General features: G+C 41.8%; 1 protein-coding gene across 6 annotated transcripts; it reads left to right on the top strand.

The window, feature by feature from the left end:
- Positions 1–506: 506 nt before the first annotated feature.
- Positions 507–18,406, top strand: LOC118386765 (hippocalcin-like protein 1). Of its 6 annotated transcripts, XM_052523429.1 has the most exons (6): positions 507–685; positions 2,708–2,835; positions 10,259–10,363; positions 10,436–10,850; positions 12,141–12,246; positions 17,808–18,406. In XM_052523429.1, exons 4-6 carry the CDS (start codon positions 10,473–10,475, stop codon positions 17,897–17,899), a joined length of 576 nt encoding a protein of 191 aa, XP_052379389.1. In that variant the 5' UTR covers positions 507–685; positions 2,708–2,835; positions 10,259–10,363; positions 10,436–10,472; the 3' UTR covers positions 17,900–18,406. The 6 variants fall into 6 exon arrangements, with proteins under 6 accessions (XP_052379389.1, XP_035630448.1, XP_052379387.1 ...); XM_035774555.2 differs by lacking the exon at positions 2,708–2,835; XM_052523427.1 differs by having other exon boundaries at positions 10,259–10,850.
- Positions 18,407–18,452: the final 46 nt, after the last annotated feature.

Raw genomic sequence — 18,452 nt, 5'->3', positions numbered from 1 at the left:
ATTCTGCTCATAGATTATGCATGCATGAAATACACACGGACATAAACACCCAGCCCAAAACGTGAGGTTTAAAAAACACTGACATAATTTATCACAATTTTCCAAAGTCCCAGGGCATGTGTTTAACTATTTACTATAGTAAAGTAGTCCGAACTTCTTATTAATTAATAATTAATGCAATAATCGACGGTTGCAGAACTAAAACCTAAAGTTTAAACAAATCCAGAATGTGCAATTAAATACCCACACCTATCATCTAACCTGCCATTTGACCACATATTTGACCCAGCAGTTACAATTACATTCCCACTACTGTATCTGTATATGAGTGTGGATTGTTCTACATCCAAGCATGAGTGGCCTATTGGACATATTCGAGTATTTATTATTGTATGCCCGTACATAAATACACAGATTCCATTGACGGAAAATGCTCGTTTATTATAGCCTAGCACATGCCACTCAAAGGCAGCTAAACTAAATACGACTGCAATTTGTTGGAACCGCCATCCCCCACCAGAGAACTGGGCGAGTCCGGTGAAAGCCGAACAGCCGTGCAAGTCGAATCTCTGTAAAATGATCAAACTGCGCTGCATGAAGAACGATTAATTTTATGCCGATCTCTGAATATATTTGAAAACTTCCTTCAAAGATAGTTGTATAAGGTTGCTTATACCATCTCAAGGTAATTGGGTAACCTTACTTTACTTTTGCCAATAGCTTAAATGGAGTTTTCTATTGACGCGTTAGAAATAAACGTTAACAGTATTGAGCAGCATCTTGGACACGACAGGACTGGATAGCCCTAACCGTCTTCAAAGGATAATACAACATCGTAAGCCAGGACCAAGTATAAAACTTTGAATTTGTTGACAGTTCGATATCTATTTTTGTCGGTTTATGTACTCGATGTTGGTTCAATCAGATTACTAATTTGGCGATGCATTTACGTGCGTAATTACGCGTCCTTCAGACTAGTTAAAAACATTGAAACTTTCTTGCCATGGTGAGAAACAGTATCTGATATGCGTATGTAGTTTATCTTGGCACAGTGGTGTTTTTGCCTGGAGCAGAGAGAATCTCATATGGGGTTATGGACCAGGAAAATAAAATGGCATTTATCTGTTGTGGCAATTGTCAAAATAAATGTTATTGTTTTTTCAGGAATTATAAAGTGATTTATAATCCCAAAATGTGGGAAGATTATGGATGAAGTCAGTGGTGTAGTGGAGGGTAAATGCAGTTTACACACTTTTTTTGACCTACCATTTATCCACCTTTTGGGGGAAAATGCTTTGAAAGGAGGCCTATAGGGAGCGAAACTGTTTTTTATCCGCAACGGGTGATCAGAGTTTAACCACCTATTTTTTTTTACCACTTCACTGATGATGTGTCGTATTCTAGCATATATTGTCACATTGTGTCATATCTGACCGTCTTTTTTTCAAGTCACTATAATTTATTTGGAGACAGAACAGTTATAATTTATAGAAATAACACACTTAACTACTATGCGGTTCTATACGCTCCATTTCTGTCTGCTATGAATTGAACGCTGTGCCCTGTTGAAGTTGTGCCCCAGTTGGGTAGTTACTGCCTCTTACCCTTGCACAGCTGGTGTTGCCGTGGAGACGGGTGGGGTGTGTCAAGGGACTATAGGCTACTCCCGATACAGTTTATGGTTTTCTCTGACACTGCCTCAGTAAACCTCACACTCACGGATGGAAGTGAGAATGATTTGGAAATGCCTTTTCTCCTTCTCAACCAAATACCGGGTCACTTCCTTCCCTAGTGTTTCTCAAACGTCTCTTCACAGTCAACTTTGATGGAGAGATGTGACCAAGTCACTTTGAAGTTAATCCACCATATCAGTGGAGGCTGCCATGGGGAGAACGGTTCATAATAATGCCCAGAATGGAGCTAATGGAATGTAATAGCATTAAACACATGGAAACAGTGGGTTTAAGGTATTTCATACCATTCCACAAATTCCACTCCAGCCATTACCACGAGCCCGTCCTCCCCATTTAAGGTGCCACCATCCTCCTGCTCCATATACCAGTTCATTAGGCCCCGATTCCGACCTGGTTAAGCGCATGTACATGGAACATTATTCCCTTTCTATGCACCTTTCTCTCTAGGCACATTCTTACCCACAACTTAAGCATTAGAATAGCATGCTATTCACCCCACTATTCATTCAGGATGGAGCTCTAAGAAATGAAGGTTTTATTTTTTTTAGTTTTTATTTCACCTTTATTTGACCAGGTAGGCCAGTTGAGAACCAGTTCTCATTTGCAACTGCGACCTGGCCAAGATAAAGCATAGCAGTGTGAACAAACAAAGCAGAGTTACACATGGAGTAAACAATTAACAAGTCAATAACACAGTAGGAAAAAAAGGGTGTCTATATACATTGTGTGCAAAAGGCATGAGGAGGTAGGCGAATAATTACAATTTTGCAGATTAACACTGGAGTGATAAATCATCAGATGGTCATGTACAGGTAGAGATATTGGTGTGCAAAAGAGCAGAAAAGTAAATTAATAAAACAGTATGGGGATGAGGTAGGTAAAAATGGGTGGGCTATTGAACGATAGACTATGTACAGCTGCAGCGATTGGTTAGCTGCTCAGATAGCAGATGTTTGAAGTTGGTGAGGGAGATAAAAGTCTCCAACTTCAGCGATTTTTGCATTTCGTTCCAGTCACAGGCAGCAGAGAACTGGAACGAAAGGCGGCCAAATGAGGTGTTGGCTTTAGGGATGATCAGTGAGATACACCTGCTGGAGCGCATGCTACGGATGGGTGTTGCCATCGTGACCAGTGAACTGAGGTAAGGCGGAGCTTTACCTAGCATGGACTTGTAGATGACCTGGAGCCAGTGGGTCTGGCGACGAATATGTAGCGAGGGCCAGCCGACTAGAGCATACAAGACGCAGTGGTGGGTGGTATAAGGTGCTTTAGTGACAAAACAGATGGCACTGTGATAAACTGCATCCAGTTTGCTGAGTAGAGTGTTGGAAGCAATTTTGTAGATGACATCGCCAAAGTCGAGGTATCGGTAGGATAGTCAGTTTTACTAGGGTAAGTTTGGCGGCGTGAGTGAAGGAGGCTTTGTTGCGGAATATAAAGCTGACTCTTGATTTGATTTTTGATTGGAGATGTTTGATATGAGTCTGGAAGGAGAGTTTACAGTCTAGCCAGACACCTAGATAATACTTATAGATGTCCACATATTCAAGGTCGGAACCATCCAGGGTTGTGATGCTGGTCAGGCGTGCGGTGCAGGCAGCAAACGGTTGAAAAGCATGCATTTGGTTTTACTAGCGTTTAAGAGCAGTTGGAGGCCACGGAAGGAGTGTTGTATGGCATTGAAGCTCGTTCGGAGGTTAGATAGCACAGTGTCCAAGGACGGGCCGGAAGTATATAGAATGGTGTCATCTGCGTAGAGGTGGATCAGGGAATCGCCCGCAGCAAGAGCAACATCATTGATATATACAGAGAAAAGAGTCGGCCCGAGAATTGAACCCTGTGGCACCCCCATAGAGACTGCCAGAGGACTGGACAGCATGCCCTCCGATTTGACACACTGAACTCTGTCTGCAAAGTAATTGGTGAACCAGGCAAGGCAGTCATCCGAAAAACCGAGGCTACTGAGTCTGCCCATAAGAATATGGTGATTGACAGAGTCGAAAGCCTTGGCAAGGTCGATGAAGATGACTGCACAGTACTGTCTTTTATCGATGGCGGTTATGATATCGTTTAGTACCTTGAGCGTGGCTGAGGTGCACCCGTGACCGGCTCGGAAACCAGATTGCATAGCGGAGAAGGTACGGTGGGATTCGAGATGGTCAGTGACCTGTTTGTTGACCTGATTTTCGAATACCTTAGATAGGCAGGGCAGGATGGATATAGGTCTGTAACAGTTTGGGTCCAGGGTGTTTCCCCCTTTGAAGAGGGGGATGACTGCGGCAGCTTTCCAATCCTTGGGGATCTCAGACAATATGAAAGAGAGGTTGAACAGGCTGGTAATAGGGGTTGCGACAATGGCGGCGGATAGTTTCAGAAATAGAGGGTCCAGATTGTCAAACCCAGCTGATTTGTACGGGTCCAGGTTTTGCAGCTCTTTCAGAACATCTGCTATCTGGATTTGGGTAAAGGAGAACCTGGAGAGGCTTGGGCGAGTAGCTGCGGGGGGGGGGGCGGAGCTGTTGGCCGAGGTTGGAGTAGCCAAGCGGAAGGCTTGGCCAGCCGTTGAGAAATGCTTGTTGAAGTTTTCGATAATCATTGATTTATCGGTGGTGACCGTGTTACCTAGCCTCAGTGCAGTGGGTAGCTGGGAGGAGGTGCTCTTGTTCTCCATGGACTTCACAGTGTCCCAGAACTTTTTGGAGATGGAGCTACAGGATGCAAACTTCTGCCTGAAGAAGCTGGCCTTAGCTTTCCTGACTGTGTGGTGGAGTTGTGTCTATTCTGAGCTAGACTTAATTCCCTGATAACTCCACCACCTTTATGTGCGAGCAAACCATGAATAAGGTTGAGCGAACCTGCCGGTTCCAAGTGGAAAAAGACTGTACTTTATTTTTTTCTGATAGAAATAAAAGCATTATCCATGCAGTGCAATTTATAAATGGATACGAGCTATTTAAAAGAGCTAGGAAAATAAGTAATCCCTTTGGAGAAGGGGATTGTAAAAACAGCAATTGTTTTAGATTATTTTTCCTTATGATCACTGGAGACGAATGTGAAATCAGCCATATGGAAGCAAACTGAAAATCATATCAACATGACATGTATTGCGGCCCCTTCTCCACAGTGAAATAGGCTCTAAATAGCTGTGCCATTATTTCCAAATTTTAATTGTGTGCCCTCATAATTTGCATGGATGAAATTTGAACACCCAAGCTCTAGGTTTATGTATGGCTGAACCTGCTGAGTTGATGTAAGCTCTTTAGAATGTTTTAATTATAGCCTATGCCCGGGCTTTTCTCCGTTTTCTTTTACAATTTGTAAAACAATCATGTTAAATATTTGCCACTATCGGGAGCTACTGCCAGTAATACCCAAATCCATTTATAACTGTCACTTTAGTATTAGTTTTCTTCCATTTGCATCCTTCCATTACGTTCCGTTCATCTTTCTTCTGTCACGTCCATGCAAGTTGTTCCTCAGGGTTGCTAGAATTAGTGGATCATTTTAGGCTAACGTTGTGCAATAATTTGGCACAAGTAGCCTATTCGAATCATTATGGAACTCAGACCACACGTGGCAGGTTAAACCTGGAGCCTGGTGCACGGTTCATGATGACTGGACCGTTGTCACACAGTTCTATTATTAGTGAGAATTAGGCTGGATTTATAGGACTATTGTTCAACCTCTATTGTACACTTTTTTCCACCTTCAAATATTTCATGGCTTGAACTTGAATATGACACATTTCAGGATGAATCAAACCACTGTATTTATTTATTCATATATTTTGCATGTCAAGGCTCTCCAAACCTTTTTTTTTTATCTGCATTGTGTAACTTTTTGGGCGACCTGGCAAAATTCACATAGAAATGTGAGTTATAGATCTGTCATTCTCATCAAAAGCAAGTCTAAGAAGCAGTAGATTTGTTATATGTGCACTATTTATTTTATTTATTTATTTATTTTATTTTATTTTATTTATATGCTTCCCGTTCTTTTTGTGTCTTTTACTTTCAGGTTTGTACACCAGCTTCAAACAGCTAAAAATAAAATATTTTTTGGTTATGGAAAATATATTTCACAGCGGTTTAGATGGTACAATGATTGTCAACACTATACTTGCTTGATTTGTCACATAAACTGAAATTAGGCAAACTATTAGAATTTTAGCTACCAAGAAATGGCGGGAGCGATTTCTGCATCTTTAATGATTCATACAGTACATACTTTCCTAACCCTAAAACTTGCCTAAAATAATCTACAAATTCAGAGTATTTTTTAAATCTACCAGTTGGTGCTGAAATTGAGAAAAAGATGCATAGATGGCATTCTTTCATTGATCCCTATTTTCTGATGATAGATGGCATTCTAATCTGTCAATAAAATTGTAATTAAATGTACTTTGTATTTAAAGGGATGGCAATAAATATACTGAAAACCCTATTGAATGAAAACTCCACGAGAAAATCTGTTGGTCAGCAAGTGGGAGGGTTTTAAGCGATTTAATTACATATATTCAGTGCACTCAAAGCCTGTTACGCACGTTAATGAGGTAAGTCTGAATACCAACTACTGAGAAATGCGTAGGAAAGGCTTGTGTAAGAAAGTCATAATTTCCTAAATTGGAATTCGGGCCCTAGTAGCCTACACATTACCAATAAAATCCTAGTCCTACATCATTGAAGCACAGTTGGCTTCACAGCACGCTAAAGTAATGATCTTTTCAATGCTAGAAGGCTGTCAAGTTTAGCCTGTGTACTAGTCTCTTTAGCTAATCCACTCCCTGTACTTCATGCCATTTGCCAAAAAGACTGGCCTATCTGCCATCTTTAAGTATGAATATTATAAAATTAATGAGCTCGAGGAGAACCAAGGATTTGATCCTGATTCGATCACCTTTACAGCTATCCTCCAATCACAACGATTATGCAAATATTTGAACTCTGTATGCTAAGTAACCATTTTTTGTTTGTCCAGATGAAACCAATCTGTCCAAAGTAAATACATACTGCAATTCCAACCTTTTTAGGTTGGAACATATTGAACGTTGAGATTGCTGAAATGGAATGTTAGCTAGAGACTGTTACTCAGAATATTTCAAGCTTGGTTCTCTGCCCAAAGCACATCACATGAAACTACGTCATTTGCATTCCTATCAAGACGCTACCATAAATACAGACGGCCCAAATATTTTCTCAGTTCAATCCATCTCGGCAGCAGTATTCAGCGATGGGAGATTTACATGTTGACCCCCTTGACAGACATCATTAAATGGAGCGCCATGAACAACAATGCTATTCCGGGGGTATGTTTGTTTTAACTGGTCATCTGGTTGAATGGAGTCGGAGAAATATGGTGCTTTATTTGGACACTGTCATGTCATGATGTCACTAAGCCTACCTGTAGCCAGGGGATATGTTTAGCATAGCAAGCTCTAAGGCAACGATCGCCGATACTGAGGTTAGGGGTTACTAGAGTCATGTTTAATGTATCATTTCCTGGACATGATGATATTTCATATACCTGTCAGTGTGAGAGGATGCGGACACACGCACGTACACAGGCAAACATGCACAGGGGTTTTCCTGGATGCATGGATAAATTAGCTCTGGCTGCTTGGACACATTTAAGGCTAATGATTGTCTTGTGTGATCCTATTGTTGGTGGCATCCAAGGGAAAAACTATGTTTGTATGCCTGCGAGTGGAACTTTAGGGGAGTCAGAGGTGGGACAGGGCAAGGACTCCCAGTTGGCCTTAGGGGAAACACATGCCGTGTGAGTGTGTGGAATCTGGAAGCTGTGTGAAACATTCTCATTAGCTAGTGGAAAAAGTGGAACCATAACAGCCATAGTTATTGGGGAAGAGTTGAGAGGGATGGGGGCAGGGCGGCTTCTTCAGACTACAGTAAGTGGCAGACCGACAAGGGAAAGACTGTTTGTTGCAGTGTAACTGAGGGGATAAGCAGATGTTTCTGTGTCCCAAATGGCACCCTATTCTCTATGTAGTGCACTCATTTTGACCATGACCTATAGGGCCGAGGAAGGAATCTAGGCTCATTAGGGATAACCTGTTACACAATCTCAAAACAAAGGCCTAATGGATTTCATTGGCGGTCATATGTGAATTTAGTAAGGCCTGTTCTTTTCACCCTAACATATACAACGTGTGGTTCTATCCGCAAATAAAAACACACACTAACCAAAAAAAAACATTGAATTGAGTGGAAAAGTATAATCTTACCTCAGATAGCGCAACAAACCGTCTGCACGAAATGGAGTCCTACTGTATTTAGATAGAGAACATTGAATAGAATAAGGCTATGTCTAACAGAACAAAAATACAGATAGAACCTTATAGTCCCAAGTTCTCTAACAAAGACGGGGATGCAAACAAACCGCATTGGACTGATGTCGCACTAAACTTGACACACGAAAACAGGGCTAGATTGCTATCCCAACTGCTGTTCACTGCACTGAATACTTCATTGGAATTGCCAATATTAGGCTAAGGCTCCAGCTATGAAAACATGTCATGGATCCCTCCGGAACTTTCATCACACACACCTGTCTCCTATTCCCACTGATTAGTATTTGTATATATGTGCCCTTTGGTTTCCATTGGGGGTCGATTATTGTTACAATGTCTGTTGGTGCGTGTGAGTACCTGTGCTGTGTGTTTTGTGCTTTCATGCCCTTGTGGATTGCGCAGATGATTACGGGTCTCGTCCTGTGTGTTAATCATTGTGCGAGAGTATTATTTATTCAAGGTACTCTCTTTTCTTTTGGGTTACTACCCTGTGTTTTTGTTACGTGTTTGTTTGGTCTTCGTCCCCTTGCCTTTACATGGCACACCATAATTTGGGTACAGTAAAAAAAAATATTACGCATTCCTGCGCCTGTCTCCCATTGCTTTTTACAAACCTATGCCTATCAACCTTGCGGTTATCTTTTGTCCTGCATTGTGTATGAACCTGCATTGTTATCAAGAAAATCTCTATCTTTGAAAATACTACATGCTATTTTTGCAATAGAAATGGAATGCATTATCATACAACTGTATAATAAGTGTATACGTGTATAACTCCATGGGCATCTTTTGGAGTGTAGGCTACTAAGTGTTCTTCTACACAACTTTAAAATTAGAACAACAAACCAGCCACCGGGGATATCCCCCACGTTTTGGAAGTTCTGTGGGTTTGTGTGCAGGGAGAGAATAAATAGAAACGCCCGTGTTTATGTCTGTCCTGGCCCTGCCACCACAGTGAGATTTAGTGGAAAACTGTCCATGTGACCATGCGACCCAGTCCAGGGGAGGTGCTGCCAGTTGCATCCTGGTCCTGTTATGCTCTGGGCCAGGGGGTGTGGTCGGGTTCTGGATGGGTGTGTGTGTGTGTGTGTGTGTGTGTGTGTGTGTGTGTGTGTGTGTGTGTGTGTGTGTGTGTGTGTGTGTGTGTGTGTGTGTGTGTGTGTGTGTGTGTGTGTGTGTGTGTGTGGCTGTGTGTGTGTGTGTGGCTGTGTGTGTGTGTGTGGTGTCTCATTCCCAGCTGTGCACTCCTGTAAGCCTGGCAAACCAAGCTAAGGGTGGTGTTGGTGTGTCAGAGGGAGTGTAGGCTACTCCCAGTCCGCTTTCCCCCTTAGAGCTCTCATCTTGCATTGTAATTGCAAGTCAGACCGAGGAAACTGCAGGAAATTACATTAAAGATTTCGGAGTGTGAACTCGACTCTCTAGAAAGCTCTTGGAGCACAGTCAGACACAAACAAACAATTAGTTGCTGTCCTCCTTTGTCCTCCGCTCCGGTCTCTGATATAATCTGTCCTGGGCCAATAATCTCAGAGAGGAGAGAGAGAAAAAAAAGGCAAGCAGAGAGAGAGAGAAAGAGAGGTAAAGCAAGAACAGGGTCACGTGACCGTTTCTCTCTCTGGCCAATAAAAGCTTTATGGGTAAAGCGGAGGGAGTGGAAATGTTATATGACGTGTCATTAAATGTGTGCCATGTGCATGCATGATGGTTTTTCCACCTATGTGTTACTTTTCCAGTAACATTTAATACACGTACAGCTGAAAGCGCATGCCTGTGTGTGTGACTGTCTCCCACGTGGCATCCTAACCTAGGTGCCTGGATTTTCTAATGGTTACCTGAGTTCTGAAGTAACAACCTTACCTTCTTGTGCCGTGCTGACCTTTTGAGGCAACAGACTGAGTTATTGAAGCCTAGAATGATCCCGGACACTCTCCCTCCACCACCTGGCTAACGGTCAATAAAGAGGGGATGTAAATGGTGTCCATGGAGACCAGGCCTCACCCTCCCATGTGGCACTAAGAACATCTCAGTTGTCATCTTATCAGTATCACTCTGCCGCTGCCCATATGCTGTTTAAAGCCTCTACAGTCAAACATTATAATAACCATAATTCAATATGAATCAACATTGGGCGATTTGAGGTGGTTCTTCTACCTCTCGAGTTACAGTATAATGCAACATCCAGATGCGGTTTGGATTAAAAAAATGTATCACTTGAGTTTTTCACTTGATGGTCCTAATAAGAGTGTTCAATCTCCTGTAGGAACAGAGGAAGAGGACGCAGATTGAGCAGCCAGCAAGCCAGCCAGCAGACAGACATCGTAAGGAGAGCAGAAGGGGACCTACAGTCCTGCGTGGTGGAGATAAGGTTCCAAGACTAATAGCAGAGCTGACTGTGAGAGGCTCCACATTTCATTTCACCTTCCTTTAACCAGAAAAGGCCCTTGAGGTTTGAAACCCCGTTCTAGTGGGCCGTCATGGGGAAACAGAACAGCAAACTGCGGCCTGAAGTGCTGAACGACCTGCGCGAAAACACAGAGTTTTCCGACCATGAGCTCCAGGAGTGGTACCGAGGCTTCCTCAAAGACTGCCCAACGGGCCACCTGACAGTCGAAGAGTTCAAGAAGATCTACGCCAACTTCTTCCCGTATGGCGACGCTTCCAAGTTTGCTGAGCACGTCTTCCGGACATTCGACACCAACGGCGATGCCACCATCGACTTCCGGGAATTCATCATCGCGCTGAGTGTCACATCGCGCGGCGGCCTGGAGCAGAAGCTGCGCTGGGCCTTCAGCATGTATGACCTGGATGGGAATGGCTACATCAGCCGGGCTGAAATGCTGGAGATCGTACAGGTGAGTTGAGATGAGAATGAGTTGGTTCCGGTGGTTCAATGGATTAGAAACTGAGCATGCTGCAGGTATCATTAAGGGTTCGATTCCTGCATGGACCACATACTATGAATATGTTCACTGTGGATAGCTTACAGTTTTGTAAGTTGCTTGGGATACAAGTGTTTGCTAACTTCCTGTGGTGGATTTTACAGGTGGATTTAGTCAGAACACCCTCCAATATGTTTTCTGCTCACTTCAGCGTCTTCTTTTTTACTTGTCTTTGTGTTTAATCTAATGAATGATACGTTCTTTATTACTCACGTCCATGATATCGTAAACATATTTTCACCATGGACATTGGCTGCAACTCATTCTATTTTTGTAGACAGGTGCTGCTCTGGCCCACTGTGGCCAGAGCAGCATGTCCCGTATCAGTGTTGACTCAGGCGATTGTGTGTGGAGGTGACACAAGTGAACACATTCTCCTGTTAAAGTCCTCAGACCATTTTTTTATGTATTTTTTTCACCTTTAGTTAACCAGGTAGGCCAGTTGAGAACAAGTATCATTTACAACTGCGACCTGGCCAAGATAAAGCAACGCAATGCGATACAAACACCAACACAGAGTTACACATGGAATAAACAAACGTATATAGACTATAACACAATAGAAAATTCTATATACAGTGTGTGCACATGAAGTAAGATTAGGGAGGTAAGGGGTGTTAAGCATGTCCCAGTTTAGGTCACCTAACAGTACGAGCTCTGGAGATAGATGGGGGAAATCAATTCATATATGGTGTCCCGGGCACAGCTGGGGGCAGAAGGTGGTCTATCACAAGCGGCAACGGTGAGAGACTTGTTTCTGGAAATATGGATTTTATAAGTAGAAGATCGAATTGTTTGGGCACAGACCTGGATAGTATGACAGAACTCTGCAGGCTATTTCTGTAGTAGATTACAACTCCGCCCACTTTGGCAGTTCTATCTTGTCAGAAAATGTTATAGTTAGGGATGGAAATTTCAGTTCCCGTCTCATTGGTGTTAGGCTCAAATACCTTGTTTTTTTATAAAGCCAGAGAACCGTGATGAATTTTCCAGGTGGTAACCTGACTGCATAGGTAACTAGTAGAATAGTTCCATTCTGACAGAGAATATTGTATTATTTGTTAAAGGCACTATTTGGAAGTTACTTTGTTTTTTAATGGTCATTAGTGGTAGACTGTATACACATTCAAAAATGTTGTTTCTAAAACTTTATGAGCTTTGTGCAACTCTCTTACCCAAGGTCAATTGATCTTCCTTCTGCAGGCGATTTACAAGATGGTGTCTTCAGTGATGAAGATGCCAGAAGATGAGTCGACACCGGAGAAACGGACAGATAAGATCTTCAGACAGATGGATGTAGACAATGATGGTGATTCTTGTTTGTTTTTAAACCTCTAATTCAACTTTTTATAGTGACATAAGAATTTACATTCCAGCTTGGTAATAACCAGGTAAGAACTATGTAATTACCACTAGTAGTTACCATGTTGTTTCAACCAATCCTCTTTCCTGACATCCCAACCAGCCCATGGTTGTTACCTGGAAATAGAGATGGCAGTTCTATGTAATAACGATGAACAGTGCTGGAAAATGCAACATTATCTGTTTCTCTTTAGTTCTACCGTTTTATCCCTTTAAATATCCCAACCAGCCCATGGTTGTTACCTGGAAATAGTTAAACCATTATATCCCTTCCCCATAACAAACACACAATTGCTATGACATGACAAACAAAGCACAGTTTACAACCAGGGCCTGGTTTCCCAAAATAATCTTATAGTTAACGATGAACTATAATGATAACGATGAACTTATAGTTAACGATGAACTTAAGATGCTTTTAGGAAACCGGGCCCTTGGAATGCCGAGTTGGATGATCGTTCAAAACGATGTTTCCCAGTTTGAGCTCGTTTTATTTATTTATTATTATTATTTATTTTAAACAGTGTCGCTAGAACACGTTTATGTATTTTTCACGAATCCTTTCCTAATGTTGTGATTTTACCATTATGTAAGGGATAATCAACAAGGGGCTATGCATTCTCTGGAAAATAATGAACAACGTGGAAAGAAGGGTGTAGCGCGTCGTGGAACTTACCTTCCACAGAGCTGCATTATTTTCCAGAGAACATCAAGAGGCCTGAGTTGATTATCTTTCATATCAGGCTATAATTTAACATATTTCCCACTAGAAATGTGTTCATTTGCAGGTAGAAATGTGTTCAACATCCACTGAAGTAGCTAGCAAGTTTACTTGATTGCAACAGTAGCTAGTTGCTGTAACGACGGGTGAGTGAAATAAGTGAAGAGTCAGATGCAGAGAGCGAAGTGAACGGAAAACGCTTTAATGTCCTTCAAATCGTAACAGGTCCAAAACATGGGTGAATGCCCAAAACACTGGCGCTAAACCAACCCAAAACCTAGACACACACTGGACAGCGAAAAACCCAAAACCAAAACACGATACATCACCAAACGTAACAACCAACAAGCCCGCACAAACACCAGCGGGCAAAACAAACTTAAATAACACTCATCCCAAAACCCCAACAAGGAACAGGTGAAAACAATTAGACAAAAACAAATGAAAAGGAAAAAGAGATCGGTGGCAGCTAGTAGACCGGCGACGACGACCGCCGAGCGCCACCCGAGCAGGAAGGGGAGCCACCTTCTGAATGTAGGATGTAATCATTATAACAGTTGTAAACAAGAGTTTCTATTGGACAAATGAAAGTTTATCCCCATTTCATTCTGTTTTCTTCCATTTAAGAAATGTTTTTCAACAGAATTGATGGAATGAATACACCCCTGATCATACGCAAACGCACTTTCAAGGCAGCCACATACAAACAGCATGATCACTTTTCTTGTTCTATAATTCCTTCTTGCATCTACACGCTCTGCTCCTCTCACCTTTTCTCTTTGCTTGTGGACTTCAGTGCACAACACATCAGTTGTCTGTGACCAGGCCAAAAAAATATTCCAAGCAAAACCATAACCGCTAAAATCATAACCGCTAAACACTTCACACAGCCATATTTAGCTAACGTCATAGTCAACATAGCTACTAGAGATAACACGTTAGTAAACCTGCTATAATCATGCTCAAAGTGTTACACACCTCGGAAGTGGTCAGAAAACAATAAACATTAATTAAAAGGAAAAAATTATGAGACGGAGAAACGGCAGTGGTATTCAATAGTAGGCCTTCTCCAAGATTTATTAAAATATTGTTCTCTTTTTTAAATATTTTTGTTGTCTAAATCAATTACACATCACATTTCAGTATAAAAAATAAAGGTCACAAGTTCAAAAAACTATTGCCATACATCGACACAATCACATATTACCTATCACTAATGTTCAAATCAATATTCCATATAATCTGAGGTTATTCAATCAGTAGTATTTAGCAGCAAAATATATTTGCATTGTAAAAACCATCAAGAGGCTACATTATATATATATATATATATATATACATATATATATATACACAGTGGGGAGAACAAGTATTTGATACACTGACGATTTTGAAGGTTTTCCTACTTACACAGCATGTAGAGGTCTGTAATTTTGTATCATAGGCACACTTAAACTGTGAGAGACGGAATCTAAAACAAAAATCCAGAAAATCACATTGTATGATTTTTAAGTAATTAATTAGCATTTTATTGCATGCCATAAGTATTTGATACATCAGAAAAGCAGAACTTAATATTTGGTACAGAAACCTTTGTGTGCAATTATAGAGATCATACGTTTCCTGTAGTTCTTGACCAGGTTTGCACACACTGCAGCAGGGATTTTGGCCTACTCCTCCATACAGACCTTCTCCAGATCCTTCAGGTTTAGGGGCTGTTGCTGGGCAATACGGACTTTCAGCTCCCTCCGAAGATTTTCTATTGGGTTCAGGTCTGGAGACTGGCTAGGCCACTCCAGGACCTTGAGATGCTTCTTACAGAGCCACTCCTTAGTTGCCCTGGCTGTGTGTTTCGGGTCATTGTCATGCTGGAAGACCCAGCCACGACCCATCTTCAATGCTCTTACTGAGGGAAGGAGGTTGTTGGCCAAGATCTCGTGATACATAGCCCCATCCATCCTCCCCTCAATACGGTGCAGTCGTCCTGTCCCCTTTGCAGAAAAGCATCCCCAAAGAATGATGTTTCCACCTCCATGCTTCACAGTTGGGATGATGTTCTTGGGGTTGTACTCATCCTTCTTCTTCCTCCAAACACAGTGAGTGGAGTTTAGACCAAAAAGCTCTATTTTTGTCTCATCAGACCACATGACCTTCTCCCATTTCTCCTCTGGATCATCCAGATGGTCATTGGCAAACTTCAGACGGGCCTGGACATGCGCTGGCTTGAGCAGGGGGACCTTGCGTGCGCTGCAGGATTTTAATCCATGACGGCGTAGTGTGTTACTAATGTTTTTTTTTGAGACTGTGGTTCCCGCTCTCTTCAGGTCATTGACCTGCCATGTAGTTCTGGGCTGATCCCTCACCTTCCTCATGAGACCGAGGGTGATTGACCGTCTTGAACTTCTTCCATTTTCTAATAATTGCGCCAACAGTTGTTGCCTTCTCACCAAGCTGCTTGCCTATTGTCCTGTAGCCCATCCCAGCCTTGTGCAGGTCTAAAATGTTATCCCTGATGTCCTTACACAGCTCCCTGGTCTTGGCCATTGTGGAGAGGTTGGAGTCTGTTTGATTGAGTGTGTGGACAGGTGTCTTTTATACAGGTAACGAGTTCAAACTGGTGCAGTTAATACAGGTAATGAGTGGAGAATAGGAGGGATTCTTAAAGAAAAACTAACAGGTCTGTGAGAGCTGGAATTCTTACTGGTTGGTAGGTGATCAAATACTTATGTCATGCAATAAAATGCAAATAAATTACTTAAAAATCATACAATGTGATTTTTGTTTTAGATTCCGTCTCTCACAGTTCAAGTGTACCTATGATAAAAATTACAGACCTCTACATGCTTTGTAAGTAGGAAAACCTGCAAAATCGGCATTGTTTCAAATACTTGTTCTCCCCACTGTATATAGTGTGTCAATTTTCAAACGCTACAAATGACTGGAGGCCTGTGCTCAACAATGCTACAACCATTACCTTCTAAACCTTCTAAGCTAACAGTAGCTGAAACTCACTTGCCTAGAGCTAGCTAGCGTTTAGGAAAGCTACATTTGGGGATCATAAAGCTAATAATGACAACTGGGCTTTGTCACGCCATAGCAATTTTGTCATTTTACAAGGACATACAGTGCATTTGGAAAGTATTCAGAAAGTATTTTGTTACGTTACAGCCTTATTCTAAAATTGATTAAACATTTTCCTCAAATCTACACACAACACCCCATAATGACAAAGCGTAAACAGGTTTTTAGAAATGTTTGGAAATGTATTAAAAATAAAAAACAGATAGCTTATTTACATAAGTATTCAGACCCTTAGCTATGAGACTCAATGGAGCTCCGGTGCATCCTGTAACTAGGCCACTCAAGGTGTACTAGCTAATTACCTAGTAAATACATAGTTATTACCCGTTATTCCCGAGCTGGAACTAAGTGGCACTGAATTTACAGTGTAAACTTGAGTCCACTGTCAACCCCAAGCCTATACAGTGGGGCAAAAAAGTATTTAGTCAGCCACCAATTGTGCAAGTTCTCCCACTTCAAAAGATGAGAGGCCTGTAATTTTCATTATAGGTACACTTCAACTATGACAGACAAAAGGAGATTTTTTTTCTCCAGGATTTTTAATTTATTTATTTGCAAATTATGGTGTAAAATAAGTATTTGGTCAATAACAAAAGTTTATATCAATACTTGTTGGCAATGACAGAGGTCAAACGTCTTCTGTAAGTCTTCACAACGTTTTCACACACTGTTGCTGGTATTTTGGCCCATTCCTCCATGCAGATCTCCTCTAGAGCAGTGATGTTTTGGGGCTGTTGCTGGGCAACAGACTTTCAACTCCCTCCAAAGATTTTCTATGGGGTTGAGATCTGTGGACTGACTAGGCCACTCCAGGACCTTGAAATGCTTCTTACGAAGCCACTCCTTCGTTGCCCGGGCGGTGTGTTTGGGATCATTGTCATGCTGAAAGACCCAGCCCCGTTTCATCTTCAATGCCCTTGCTGATGGTAGGCTTTGTTACTTTGGTCCCAGCTCTCTGCAGGTCATTCACTAGGTCCCCCCGTGTGGTTCTGGGATTTTTGCTCACTGTTCTTGTGATCATTTTGACCCCACGGGGTGAGATCTTGCGTGGAGCCCCAGATCGAGGGAGATTATCAGTGGTCTTGTATGTCTTCCATTTCCTAATAATTCCTCCCACAGTTGATTTCTTCAAACCAAGCTTCTTCCCAGCCTGGTGCAGGTCTACAATTTTGTTTCTGGTGTCCTTTGACAGCCCTTTGTCTTGGCTATAGTGGAGTTTGGAGTGTGACTGTTTGAGGTTGTGGACAGGTGTCTTTTATACTGATAACAAGTTCAAACAGGTTCCATTAATACAGGTAACGAGTGGAGGACAGAGGAGCTTCTTAAAGAAGTTACAGGTCTGTGAGAGCCAGAAATCTTGCTTGTTTGTAGGTGACCAAATGCTTATTTTCCACCATAATTTGCAAATAAATTCATTAAAAATCCTACAATGTGATTTTCTGTATTTCTTTCTCTCATTTTGTGTCATAGTTGAAATGTACCTATGATGAAAATTACAGGCCTCTCATCTTTTTAAGTGGGATAACTTTGGTGGCTGTCTAAATACTTTTTTGCCCCACATTGTCCTGAATGAGTATTTCTCTTGGGCTCTTATATGACATTTCTGGTGTCCTCTTTCAAAATATTCAGCCTGTAGCTATGCAAAATGAGATTGATGTCCATAGTCTATTGTGTGTTGCTAACTCGGGGTCTCTTCTGGAATGCAGGCAAACTCTCTCTGGAGGAGTTCATCAAAGGTGCCAAGAGTGACCCTTCCATCGTCCGGCTCCTCCAATCTGACCAGGGAACCTCTCGCTAGTTATGAAGACAAATGGACAACCACACACAGTCCTGAACACAGGAAAGCGGACAGATGGGCCCTGTATCATCCCCCATCCAACACACACAACCGCACAGTTCACACAAGAAAGAGGTTCAGTTGTCATTACAACACTAATACCTTATTCCATGTATTATTGTTTACATTAGCAGTAGTTCCCTAGCCTGATCCCAGATCTGTTTGTGCTTTCTTGTCAACTCCATGCAAACAGATCTGAGACCAAACTAGCAGTTTCCCATATCCCAATGCAGCGGTCTGAAAAATGCTTCCTACAGCGAATAATGTTTTCCGTTATGAAACATCCCATTCTGCATCCACAGTACCACTGATAGACTTACATTTCCTTGCAAATGTTTAAATGCTTATGGTTTTATTTTTACTTGCCTTACTTCAGTCAAAGTGAACTGCTTAATAATCTTAATATTTGTACTGAATGTATTACACTTGTATGTATTATGGACGTGTTACGGTAAGAAGAAATCAACCAAAACTAATATTTTGTATATTAACCATCCTGAGTCTTATTGTAATA

The sequence above is a fragment of the Oncorhynchus keta genome, chromosome 8, assembly GCF_023373465.1.
Source record: "Oncorhynchus keta strain PuntledgeMale-10-30-2019 chromosome 8, Oket_V2, whole genome shotgun sequence".
Lineage (NCBI taxonomy): Eukaryota > Metazoa > Chordata > Actinopteri > Salmoniformes > Salmonidae > Oncorhynchus > Oncorhynchus keta.
The sequence above is the reverse complement of the archived record's forward strand: the minus strand, read 5'-3'. Positions and strand labels throughout refer to the sequence as shown.

Excerpts from the sequence above, each read along its gene's own strand:
- LOC118386765 (XM_035774555.2), top strand. The coding sequence starts at position 10,473 with ATGGGGAAACAGAACAGCAAACTGCGGCCTGAAGTGCTGAACGACCTG. Across the intron at positions 10,851-12,140 it reads AAATGCTGGAGATCGTACAG|GCGATTTACAAGATGGTGTC; the intron begins GTGAGTTGAGAT and ends TTCCTTCTGCAG. Across the intron at positions 12,247-17,807 it reads GATGGATGTAGACAATGATG|GCAAACTCTCTCTGGAGGAG; the intron begins GTGATTCTTGTT and ends TCTGGAATGCAG.